We start from the raw sequence: 13,429 nt of genomic DNA on the forward strand, positions 1-13,429 counted from the left end.
AATACAAGCATGTAGAGAAAACAAAAAAGAAAACAATGTAAACTTAAAGTTCAACTGATAGAGTAACTACTAGAACAAGAAACTTAGCATGTTAAAGTTTAAATCGGAAAAACTACTCTATGAACGTAGGGAAGAGAGAGAGAGTAAGTAGGTCAAGCCATTACGAAAGTTCTCATTAGCACTGAAGCGCAAGTTGCTCTCGATTTTGAAAAAGCATGGACTTTTGGATGGACTTAGTGCTTTCTACGTCATGAATTCAACAGGAGTACAGCATCAAGTCCAAAGACTAGGTTATGCGGCGTACTCTCAATTGAGGTTTTGTAAGCTTATAAAGAGGATGAGAGCTTCTACTCCTCGCTACCGCTACTATCTTCATAAGCATAGTGCATAGGACCTTGTTTGTCCTTTCAACCTATCGCCTATCTGTTCGTTTGTGGTTGGATAGTACGAGAAGACTTGCACTGTATTACTATCAATTCTTCTAAGAGAAACTCTACCATGTCACTAAAGAAATTTAGTTTGCAATTGAGATAAATCCTCTAAGGAGATAGATTTGCAAAATTGCATCTCTTTTGGAACTGCGATTCATGTTACAATAAATATTACGATAAGTTCTCCATGGAGACAGATTTGTCTATTCTAGGGACGTGATTGAGATGATGATTGAGATTGAGGTTGCAATTGAGATTGAGATTGTAATAAAGAATAAGATTAAGACAAGCTATGTCATGCCTAAGCTCCAAGAAACAGTGGTTTCACCGAAGTGGCAGGAATGGATACAAGGTGAGATACCTTCGCGTGTCGATGAGGCAAGAACCATTCAACGGCTATGCTTGAGAGAGGAGTTCTGGCGCCAAGTCCGCGCCCTAGTCATTGCGGTTACTCCCTTGTATAGGGTTTTACGCATGACAAACATGGAGGGGGCTACTATGGGGCTCCTCACTCACTTTATCAGAGAGGCCATTGCCGAGATTACCCGCACCACAGTCCTCGATGAGCTTGATCCAGAGTATATACTAACAAGGTAAATAAGATTCTATTTTTTTCTCTTACTCTTCTTTTTCTATCTCTTAACATGGTTTATATTTCTATGTCTCTCTCTCTCTCTCTCTCTCTCTCTCTCTCTCTCTCTCTGGAGACGGAGAGGTTTTCACTTATTAGTGTCATACATAGAAAGTAGAGATGTAAATGGATTGAATTTGTTAGAAACAATCACAACATTATGTACACCCGGATTTTCCCACATGTATGTAAATTAAAGAAAGCATTCTATGGGCTGAATCAAGCACCATGTGCATGGAGTGACAAGATACACAAGTATCTATTAGCTTTGGATTATATATGGAAAATTTAGATTCTTCACTATATGTGAAGAAGACATAGAATGGTTCAATGGTGTTTGTGATATATGTGGATTACTTGATAGTCACATGTGATATGATTATGATTTAGGTGGACGACTTGATAGTCACATGTGATTGTGATTATGGGAATGTTATAGCTAATGTGAAGGTATTATTGGGTAGTTAGTTTGACATGAAATATTTGGGAGAACTGAGGTTCTTTTTAAAATTGTTGAATCTAAATACTTGTTGTTTCGTTTTCTTAATAGTTCTTGAGGCAAATCCACTTCCAAAGAATGAGACCATAAAGTATCACAGCTTATTACCACTTAGACTAAAATGCTTAGAGAAATTGAGCATCCGTTTAAGTGATAGAAAAATATGCATTCATAAGATTGAAATATATTCAATCTTACAAATCGAGAAACCAACTACACTTATTTATTAAAAAAACAAACACAAATCAAAAGGCACTCAAAAACTCTTTGCAACGAGTATAAGCACAGAGAAAAATGGTCAAAAAATATACAAATTTAGAGTTCATTTGATAGAGTAACTTAGACTATTATTATTTAAATCAAGAAAACTAGTCTATGAAAAATGAGAGAGAGAGAGAGAGAGAGAGAGAGAGAGAGAGAGAGTCTCAGTAAGCCAAGCATTACTTATAAACACAAATAGACATGATTTTAAGAAGGGGACGAAGAAGAGAGAGAGAGAGAAGAAGAAGAAAAGATGATGAAGAAGACGAAAAGAAATAGAGAGATTGATATATAACAAAAACCCCAAGTGCATTGGAAGTGTATATATCCTGCACATTGATAACATGTTTTAAAAGAAAGTAAAAAAACTAAGTAACTATCTTATTATAAATACTTAAGATAATCAACTCTAAAAAATAGATTTGGCTTTTGTTACACCTATAAAATATCCATGTAGCATCTACTTCTCGACCTCTATAATAAGAGTCTCTGAGTCACAAGCAAACCATGGTGCATCTTGAAATCTTGAAATGATCATGGCTACCTATTGTTGCTTGCATGTCTAAGGTTTCCTGGTGCAAAGCCTTCAAAATCTGATCTATATCACTTTAATGGCAATAACCTCCCTAACTTCAGATAGTGAACATAGAGCTCTAGTGAAGAACACATCTATAGGAGCAATAAAGCAGAGAGGATGACTGGTTTGCATGCTATTGTTGACGACCTTTCAAGTGTAATAAGTTCCTTTTTTTAAGGATCACACTACTTAGCAAAAAAAGAGGATAGTGTGATCATCACTACTTAGCAATAACCCTACAAAAAAAAAAAGTGTGATCAACATTGTTGTCTTCAAAGTTCAGATTATTAGTCTTTAGGCAAGCATGGATAACTAATTCAAATAATAATGGAACTCCAAAAATTTATACACAAGTCAAAGTTAACAAAGTTTTTGAGTACTGATGACTCCTTCCTAGAATACTACTCAACCCTCCTCATAAAAAGAGCCTCTCATGAGTCCACACAATAAGCCCTTGCTTATAAATGGATATAAATAAAAGAAGAATTTTTAAGGAGAGAGAGAGAGAGAGAGAGAGAGAGAGAGAGAAACATAGAAGTAGAGTAACAAACATACAAGAAAGTGAACGCACCTACACTTGATCCTTTTTTTTAACATAAGTAGACAAGTAAAAAACCAATAAACGAGCACAAATTATGTTTATTAACAAAACAAAATTAAAATGCATAAGTGCTCACTTGCATTTGGAAGAGTTCAACAAACATACAAGAAAGTAAACACACCACACTTATTCTTTTTTTACATAACTAGACAAGTAAAAAAACCAATCAACAAGCACAGATTATGTTTATTAACCAAACAAAATTAAAATGCATAAGTGCACACTCAGAATGAAGAGTTTAAACTCTTGGGTAGACTTAGTGCATATACAATCAAAAAATGAAAGATAAATGCAAATAGATAAGATTTCAAGGGAGAGAGAGAGAGAGAGAGAGAGAGAGAGAGAGAGAGAAGAAGAACAAGAACAAGAAGAAGGGAAAATTAGTTGAAGAAGAGAAAATTAGTATGATGTTCTACAAAAAGATTCAAGGGCCTATGAGATTGAGATAATACATCAAAAGTGTGTATATCATGCACGTTGATATCATGCACATTGTATGAAAACATGTCTTTAAAAAAGTCAAAAACATCAAATATTACTTCATAGATACTAGAAATAATCAATTTTAAAAGCTAGATTTGGCTTTGTGAGAGAAAATCCAAGAAGGTCCATGTAACATCTACTCCTCGATCTCTACAATAAAGTTCTCCAGTTCACGAGCGAACCATAGTTCACGAGCGAACCATGGTGCATGTCGAAACCTCCAAATGATCGTGGCTATATATTGTCGCATACCTGTCTAAGGTTGCCTTGTGCAAGGCCACAAACATATGGCACATTGTGTATTATCATGAGAGACTAATAAAGCAAAAAAAAAAAAAGAATAAAACTTTTGTAACCATGTAAAGTGTAGCATACAAATATGCATAGATGTGAAAAATGCATTCTTTTAAATATACATAGCCTAGGTTACAAGTTCTCCACATTGCCTATACATTTTCTTTTCTATAAGCCTAAACATTCCAAATCCTAAAATCCTAAAAATATGAGTGATAGAAGCATTTTTACTAGTGCAAAGAGGAGACGATCTATGAAACTATGAAGTAACCACTTCATAATTAGTCATATCATGAATATTTAAGGTAATGTGAAGCATCCTTATCATATTTATACAAGTATACTTTGGCTTAAGGAGTTATCAACTTTGAAATTTGTATTGAATTAAGACATTTAATCCAAGATGAAACAACAATCTACACAAAATATAAGAACAAATCACAAGATTCACAAGGCTAACGTTTATCCACGAGCTTGTATATAAATTGATAAATATCTTAAATGTAAGAGACAAAAAGTTATCTATATTACTTCTCAATTAACATCATGCAATTAAATGTTCAATTAGTGAGGTGATCTACAACCTAGATTTGTCATTGAAAGTAAGGATTCATCATGTCTATAGATTGAAAGAGATATTAAGGTTTGGAGATAATTTGGTTTCAAATGATAAACTCATTTGATTAGAGGATTGGACTTAGTATGTAGAACACTTCCATCTTTGTACTAGCGTTTTCCAGAGATAGAAAGAAGAGTGCAACGGAATCACACAAACTGCACACACAAGAGTCCTAAACTACTACTTTGAATTATGTACAAAATGTAATACAACTAAAATTCAAGTACAAGATATGGCTAAGAATGAAGACGTCAAATCGTAGCCGTGTAATCTACTATTTACTCCTGGCTAGCACTTCGCCTACAGAGAAACGCTATGTGAAGTACAACACTGAGGAAAGCATATGAATATGATAACTTGGTGACCCATGTGTATATATGTCCCAATGTCTCTAGTCGACTAGTAGTAGCATGCTACGTCATCAATGATGCATCATCACCGCCACATCATTAATACCACATCATCATTGCCACATGGTACTGCCATGTGTCTTCTATGCTATTCGACTTTACCCATCGGCTGTTATTTCATGTCAAGCTTTGTCTTGCATACTCGTAGGTGTTCCACATTCTCCCCTAGTTGCATACAATTGTCCTCAACTGCACAATGTCCATAGAAAGTGCCCTTCCATTAAAGGAAAAGATCCAAGCAAAGCTCATTGAAGAAAGCCACAATCTCGAACACTATGAGACCACTTTGCGTTCACTGCGAAGACTCACATTCCGTCCTCACTACTGAGAAACCAGTGGATGCCCAAGTTTCACCTGATCGAGCACTCTCCGTTTGTCCAACCGTCCATGAAAAAACATTGCACATCTCTTAGTATCCTCCAATAGCCCATGAGAACACTCTAGAGAATGGCCACGCAAAACTCTGCTATCCAAACTCTAGCCACTAATGCATCGGCTCAGATGAAGCATCAAAACTATTTGCACCGTCTTCAATGCATCCTGAAGGAAGAAAGCAGAACCAAGCACCGTACTCTTTGGAAACATTGCAGCAAATCTATATCCATTAGTATTGCTTGGCACCTGTATGTCTAAACCACTCATGTCTTGTGAAACATACTCTAAGTAATACATCCACTAATACACTGAAGTCAAAACCTCAATTGTTGTCCGTACAGTTCCAAGAAATCTCTGTACTGTGAAGATATACCAATTGACATATTCTCCCATGATGAAGAGAAATCGGATGACATGTCCTCCTATGGTGCCTCTAAGATATCAAACACTAAAGATACTTCACCCAATGCAATGAGCAGATGAGAAGAGTCCTCCTAAACGGCCCCAGAAACTAAAGCGACCGCCATTGAAGCGAAAGCATGGTAACCATGAAACGTATTTCAATGAGTCTGAAACGTGAAACGTGTGAAACGCCTGAAACATTTCGGTGTTTCACTGAAACGTCCTACATAAAACGCCTAAAATTACATTATATCTAGTACTTTTATCTCTTCATTCTTTCATGTAAAGACGTTTCAGTCTGACAATTCAATGTGCACTTATATAGGGGTGAAACGTTTCGAAGTGAAACGGAGACTGAAATGTTTCGCAGTTATGCTAAGTCAAAGATCCTCCACTAAGTACTCTAGAGATGCTAATAAAGCAAAATTAACTTACTTAAGACAATAGCTCTTAAGAGACTTAGAGACTCTCAAAAGTCACTTCCCTAACTTTCTTTCTAATAACTTCTCCAACAAATGGAGAAGACGTCTAGTTTATTAAAGAAAGTATGTTATGACTATAAAGATCATAAAGTAATCTGCAAATTATTTGAGGCAAGGCTTATAAGTTATACATAAGAAAGAGACTTATAGGCATGCTGTGCATATTGACTTGTGTGGACACTTATGCCATGAGCTATCACAAAAGGACGAATTTATTAATGAGTACACGCTCATGCTTTATTTATAGCTCAAGTCTTAAGTCATATCCCTCACAAAAGGACGAACTTATTAATGAGTATACGCTCATGCTTTATTTATAGCTCAAGTCTAAGTCATATCCCTCGTAAGAAGGATTTTCTGAGGAACTATATTTATATGTAAAAATATAGATATTTACAAGACTGAGCCCAACACAAAGAGTATCCAAATGATATAAATAGTCTATCTAATAAGACATCTTCAAAGTTTATAATATTGATTTTTTTTCTCCTTTTAGGTCTCCGTAATTCTTTTTAGAGTTAAATCTTCAACTAGCAAAGCTCTACATCCATCTTTGTCAAGTCTTTGACAACACCTATATATTTCTACTGAGAGATAAAAATATTATCAAGCTTCTACCAGACCTCAATCCCCAAACAATAATAAATAAGCCAAAGATCAATCATCTTAAACTTTGCGCTAAGCATCTATTATGCCTGTGTGAGATCTTTTCATAGTGATCTCTTGCCAAGACGAGAACATCTACATAGAGAACAATAACCATATGCATTTCGTGCTCACGAATGATATACAAATTTGTGTTTAAAGGATTCCATAGAGTAAGAGATCAATACTCACAATATAAGCACCAATCCTTTGATATCATATCATGAGACCATCGAATACCTTTCGTAACCTTTATTTTTTGAATCGAAGACGACAAACTCTAGTGGTTGATGCTTGTCTTTGATAACATAACTCTCTAGTTAATTGATATAAATCTCCTCCCTCGAAGAACTATCTTTATTTTAAAAAAATAAAAAATTTTCTTTTCTCTTACATACATATCTATGGTTTTTACTTATCTTCTTCCACCTTATTTTACATACATGCAATTAGATCTTTTCTTTACAAAGTATAATTTAGCTCTCACACTACCTCTTCTAAATATAATACACCATATAAGTCATTAAAGACTTCACTTTTTCTTTTCTAAGCTTTTCAATTTGAGTCTCCATAAAAGATTAGTCTCTGCATGAGCTTTTCTCTCATAACTCAAGAGAAAACTAATCTAAGTTAGATTTAGATAGTTTAAGTATGAATCATGTTATCCGAGTACATGATATCTCATATCTCAAGAGAAAAGTTTGAGAATCAATCATATTATCCGAGTAATCAAGAATGTGAATTTTTCACAAATCTGTGTATTTTTTTTTTAGTATCTCTATCCACGACCCTTCACTTCAAGGCTTTTCAAACAAAGTCTATTAGTAAAAAATTGAAGCTTATATAGTTTTCTTTATGAAGAATTTTATTTTATTTTTTTAGATTAGATTAGTCGCGAGCCATATAAGTTTTTCTCTCATATCGCAAGTAGAAACTGATTTAAGCTCCACTAAAACTAGTATGAGTTACTTAAATAATAATAATTAAAAAAATCTCATTAAAATCTAAAATTATATGTCTTGTATAAAATTTACCAATGCTGTTAATTTCAATCTTTGTCATCTCTTTAACCTATCACACGATTAAAAAACGTTATACCACTCGATGAAATAAAAATCTTAAAAATAGCACAAGAAGGCTGAATCATTTAATGATAAAAATTTATCACTCTAAAGAGTAAAAGACTTGATATATTATATTAACAAGTTGTACAACACGAACTTTAGTTTCAAATATTAACAACAATATACTAGGTTTTTTAATTATTAAGATTTAATTAAAAAATTTATTATTTATTTTAAAATAATTTAAATTTATAAAATAATAATTTAATTAAAATAAATATTAATCATTATATTGATTAAATTTTTTAGTTATTGATTTTACTTTTATATAATAATTATATAATTTATTTTTATACTATTTTATCATATACTTACAAAAGTACTCAATTAGAGAGTGATTAATCCTTTAAAATAAAATATTTATATTTTTTAAAACTTTAAAATTAAAAAACATCAAACTAAAATTCACACTAACTTAACTCTTTCATTTATTATCTTTAAATTACCTTTTAAATCTTTCAAATACTTTTTAATCTATATTAATTTTTAGACTTTTAACAAAAAATTAATATTTATTTTAAATCAACTCTATTAATTAAGCAATTATATGTATATAAGCTTTTCAATTTGAGTCTCCATAAAAGATTAGTCTCTGCATGAGCTTTTCTCTCATAACTCAAGAGAAAACTAATCTAAGTTAGATTTAGATAGTTTAAGTATGAATCATGTTATCCGAGTACATGATATCTCATATCTCAAGAGAAATTTAATCTTAATTAAATTTAGAAAGTTCGAGAATCAATCATATTATCCGAGTAATCAAGAATCTGAATTTTTTCACAAATCTGTGTATTTTTTTTTTAGTATCTCTATCCACGACCCTTCACTTCAAGGCTTTTCAAACAAAGTCTATTAGTAAAAAATTGAAGCTTATATAGTTTTCTTTATGAAGAATTTTATTTTATTTTTTTAGATTAGATTAGTCGTGAGCCATATAAGTTTTTCTCTCATATCGCAAGTAGAAACTGATTTAAGCTCCACTAAAACTAGTATGAGTTACTTAAATAATAATAATTAAAAAAATCTCATTAAAATCTAAAATTATATGTCTCGTATAAAATTTACCAATGCTATTAATTTCAATCTTTGTCATCTCTTTAACCTATCACACGATTAAAAAACGTTATACCACTCGATGAAATAAAAATCTTAAAAATAGCACAAGAAGGCTGAATCATTTAATGATAAAAATTTATCACTTTAAAGAGTAAAAGAATTGATATATTATATTAACAAGTTGTACGACATTACGAACTTTAATTTCAAATATTAACAACAATATACTAGGTTTTTTAATTATTAAGATTTAATTAAAAAAATTTATTATTTATTTTAAAATAATTTAAATTTATAAAATAATAATTTAATTAAAATAAATATTAATCATTATATTGATTAAAATTTTTAGTTATTGATTTTACTTTTACATAATAATTATATAATTTATTTTTACACTATTTTATCATATACTTACAAAAGTACTCAATTAGAGAGTCATTAATCCTTTAAAATAAAATATTTATATTTTTTAAAACTTTAAAATTAAAAAACATCAAACTAAAATTCACACTAACTTAACTCTTTCATTTATTATCTTTAAATTACTTTTTAAATCTTTCAAATACTTTTTAATCTATATTAATTTTTAGACTTTTAACAAAGAATTAATATTTATTTTTAATCAACTCTATTAATTAAGCAATTATATGTATATATGAGATTTTTTAATTAAGAATAATAACTTAATTAATTATTAATATATATAAAAATTAGTTACTCAATTATTAATCTTATCATAAAAATTAGATATATTATTTAAAAATTAATTTCAATGATAACAACTTATTTACTTTGAAAGAGTAGAGCGATATTAAAAACATCTCTTAGAAGTTTTAAGAAGAGAGAAGAAAAAAAACAAATGACAGAGATCATACATAAGAAACTGTAATAATAATTAAAAAAAACTATTGAGAAAGCCCACTTGTGCTTAATGTCCATTTACACTTCAACAAAATACACTTCACTCAAAAAACTAAATCATTATCTTTATTGTCTATCTTACTCCAAAATTTAGTTACATGTATGTGCACTTAAAGACTTACTAGACTCTACTTATAAAAAACTAAAATAAACTCCACTTATAAAAATTAAAATAATGTACTAACTAAGTTTTTTTCAATATATAATTTAACTTTCATAAATATTTATCCACGACCTTAAACATTAACAGCTTTTATTTCTCTAGTCTATATAACATTTTAATGTGTGTACTCATTAAATTAGTAAACAAGTGTGAGTTTAAAAGTCTGCATGCCATGTAACTAGCTTCTCTTAAGACTTGGATTAAATTGAGTGAATACTAACCAAGATCATAACTAATGTAAATGCTTAAAATGAAATGATCAAGGTAAAAGAGTTTACATCAGTTATACCACTCAAAAAAAAGTCTATTATATTATTTTTATACTTAGATCTTTACTATAATAAAAACTAATCCTTTATTTATTTTTAATATCTAAGTTATCAAAAGATGCTTTGGATATTTTTACAAATAATGTAAGCAAATTATTTTTCATTATAACCATATAAGATATTGAGATAGTATTAAGAGAGAGTATATTCTTGAGTTTATAGTTTACTTATTATAAAAAATACACCTCAAGTGAAGAATGAATACCTTAAGATACAAAGAACTATCAACAAAGAGTACACTTTCTTGGTAAAGGTGTAATTTTTTCATAGCTTTGCTCATCGAGCTCACAAAGAGAGAGAGAGAGAGAGAGAGAGAGAGAGAGAGATTGGACGACAACTCTCAAAAACTAGAGAGAACAAAAGAAAAAGATTACTAGTTATTATTCATTATGAAGAAGAATATTCATGTCATAATAATATATAATACTAATCTCATCAAGACTAAATGTAATAAATACACCCAATAAGCTAGCAACTTGTGAGATATATATGTTATCTTCTATATTTTTTTATTTTATTTTTAAAAAAAATTAGTGACTACTAGAAGGGAGCAAAGTACTCTGTGAGGAGCTCTCATATCCTCTACAAAGCGAGGACAAGGTAACTATGGAGTGTCCAAACGAGGATCGAACCTAGTATCCTCCAGGTTACAAGCCACTCCCATCAACCACTAGAACAAGCGCCCGACGTTATCTTCTATATTTTTTCATTAATTAGAGTCTTACGACGGTATGCATCATACTTATAATCTTCCAATGTATGATTCTGACTCCATTATTCTTGAAGGACTTCCATGTTCTCCTCCCTAGACCTTAGTGATCTCACAAAGCTTGAAACTTAGCAGGTGAGTTTCATCACCAAAGCTGTGATGTTTTTGTAGCTTAGTTTATTGTGTGAGAGAGAGAGAGAGAGAAAGAGAGAGATTGATGTACAAAATATAGCTCATAAAATACTAGAGAGAATAAAAGAAAAAGATTACTAGTCGTTGTCCATTATAAAGAAGAATATGCATGTCACGGTACTGATGTGGATTAGCATCTTCTCAACTAAGGCTAGATCTAATAAATGCATTCAATAAGCTAGCTATTTGTGAGCTCTCAATGTAGCCTTCTATATTTTTCTGTTGATTAGAGTCTTAGGTGGGTAGGGATCCTACATGTAATCTCTTAATTTCTCATTATTCACTCTATTATTCTCTAAGCACTTCCATTTTCTTCTTGGTGATCTCACAAAGGTTGAAAGGCGAGTTTTGGCTTTAATACACTCATAGAAAGTGCGCAAAATTGATTATTATTTTTTTATAATTAAAGTCTTAGGTGGGAGATTGGCATTTGTGGTCGCATCGCCCGATGGTGCATGCGTTGAATTGGGCTCGCGAGGGGTGACCATTGGAAGGTGAGTTTTAGCATGGATACACACATAGAAGTTGAATTTTTACAACAAATTTCAAGTGTAGGACGTAAATGAGAGATACCTCTACATACAAAGAAGTGACATTTTGAGTCATAGGGTGCCATGATAAGAAAAATGCCAAGGCATTACAGCTGCTAATGTGTGACCACTAAATGCCTAAAGCCTGCCCAATCAGCTATGCATCATGGATGTCGATGACCTTGTCGTATCACTCAAAATGGTCCACAAAAATAGTATGGTTGAGGCAGCCCACATCACAGCAGATCCACAACCAAAATATGCACCTAATTAAGAAGCAGAAAAGGGGAGTGAAGACCTACCTGGGGCTGCCGAATTCGGAGAGCCTGCCGGTGGAGGAGAAGACGATGACCGCCAGCTGGGCGTCACAAAGCACCGAGAGCTCATAGGCCTTCTTGAGGAGGCCGGTACGGCGCTTGGAGAAGGTAACCTGGCGGTTAGTGAGGTTCTCGATGCGGCGGATGGGCGTGGGCATGGGCATGGGCATGGGCTTCGGCTTCTTGCCGCTAGAGGGGGCTGCTTCTTGATGTGGTTGGCAAACCATCGCTGAGCGGAAAACAGAGGATGGATGGATGGATGGTATGTGGAAGAGGCGGCGCGCGCGCGCCCTATATGTGGAGGAGCTTGTGTGATGTGTGCTGCACACGCAGAGGTTAAAAGAGCCCAGTGACCTGTAGCGTCGAGGCCCTACCTCTTCACATGGGCAGCGCTGTATTTGACCGCTTCGTGTCCGGCCCTCTTCGTCGATACCGGACCCCACGCCTTCTCAGGGGACACCCGTCCTCTTCCAGGTCCCTCGCACATTTTACAAACGCTACCTGGCACCTGCTTTTCTCACACATTTTGGTGCCCCCCTCCCCTTCCTTGTCCTTCTTTCAACTCCTTACAGATTGCAATCTATGCATGAAGATTCTTTGGTGCATTTCATTGTCATTATAATGATCGTACAAACATTGCAAATCTTAATTTAACACTCGTACAAGGGTGCTTAGCGCCCGCGCCCGCGTTATGCTATCGTTGCATGCTCACATGCTCTAACACTAAGGGCACATAAGGCCCAATCATCGAATGCCGACACCTTATGTTTATAGCTCTCAAAACTTTAAGATGCAACAAAGCCCTAATGAAAGTAGTGTTATGATGCTTTAGCTCAACAAAAGAGTTAGTTCAATCTCTTCGAGATAATTCAACATCTAGCATCCATTCAACTTGGAAATCTAGGATAAAAGGCACCCTTGGGGAATTTAACATCCTAAAATCTCAAGGAATTTTTTTGCATAAGAGATAGATCTTACTTTGCTTAACATTAATATTTGGTGGGAAGTATGACCACTTGATTGATCAAAAACTAATGCCATCTTTGACTTTTTAAACTTTATCTCACTAATTATATAACATGACGCTTTAAACTTTTAAGAGTGCAACATATTCTACACAATCATAAACCTTGATAGAGATTTGAGATGGGACCCCAGTCTTGGCATTATGAATAAACCCCTTTTATGGAACCAATTCAGACATGCAATAGTTTTCTTTACTTTATCATGTTGTTTTCACTAAATGAGATAGATGTTGCTTAAAGAAAGGGAGAAAGTCCTTTCCACCCACCAAGTGTGGTTATTTTAAATGTTTATTCTTATACAGGACAGAATAGACAGAAGAATACATGATTACCTTGCTCTCAATATAGAT

The 13,429-nt window shown here is 32.9% G+C and overlaps 1 protein-coding gene across 2 annotated transcripts in view; it reads right to left on the bottom strand.

Annotated features, from left to right (window-relative positions):
- LOC147611810 (MADS-box transcription factor 23-like) overlaps nt 1-12,387 on the bottom strand; it is a 48,154-nt gene extending 35,767 nt beyond the window's left edge. The window contains exon 1 of one of the 2 annotated variants that reach the window (XM_086783654.1): nt 12,040-12,387. In XM_086783654.1, the coding sequence (XP_086639780.1) occupies nt 12,040-12,281 (242 nt within the window). In that variant the 5' untranslated portion in view covers nt 12,282-12,387. The remainder of the gene's footprint in view (nt 1-12,039) is intronic. The other variant, XM_086783652.1, reaches the window with a different exon arrangement.
- Nucleotides 12,388-13,429: the final 1,042 nt, after the last annotated feature.

Source organism: Cibotium barometz, chromosome 46, assembly GCF_041138505.1.
Source record: "Cibotium barometz isolate CiBa-2024 chromosome 46, ASM4113850v1, whole genome shotgun sequence".
Classification (NCBI taxonomy): domain Eukaryota; kingdom Viridiplantae; phylum Streptophyta; class Polypodiopsida; order Cyatheales; family Cibotiaceae; genus Cibotium; species Cibotium barometz.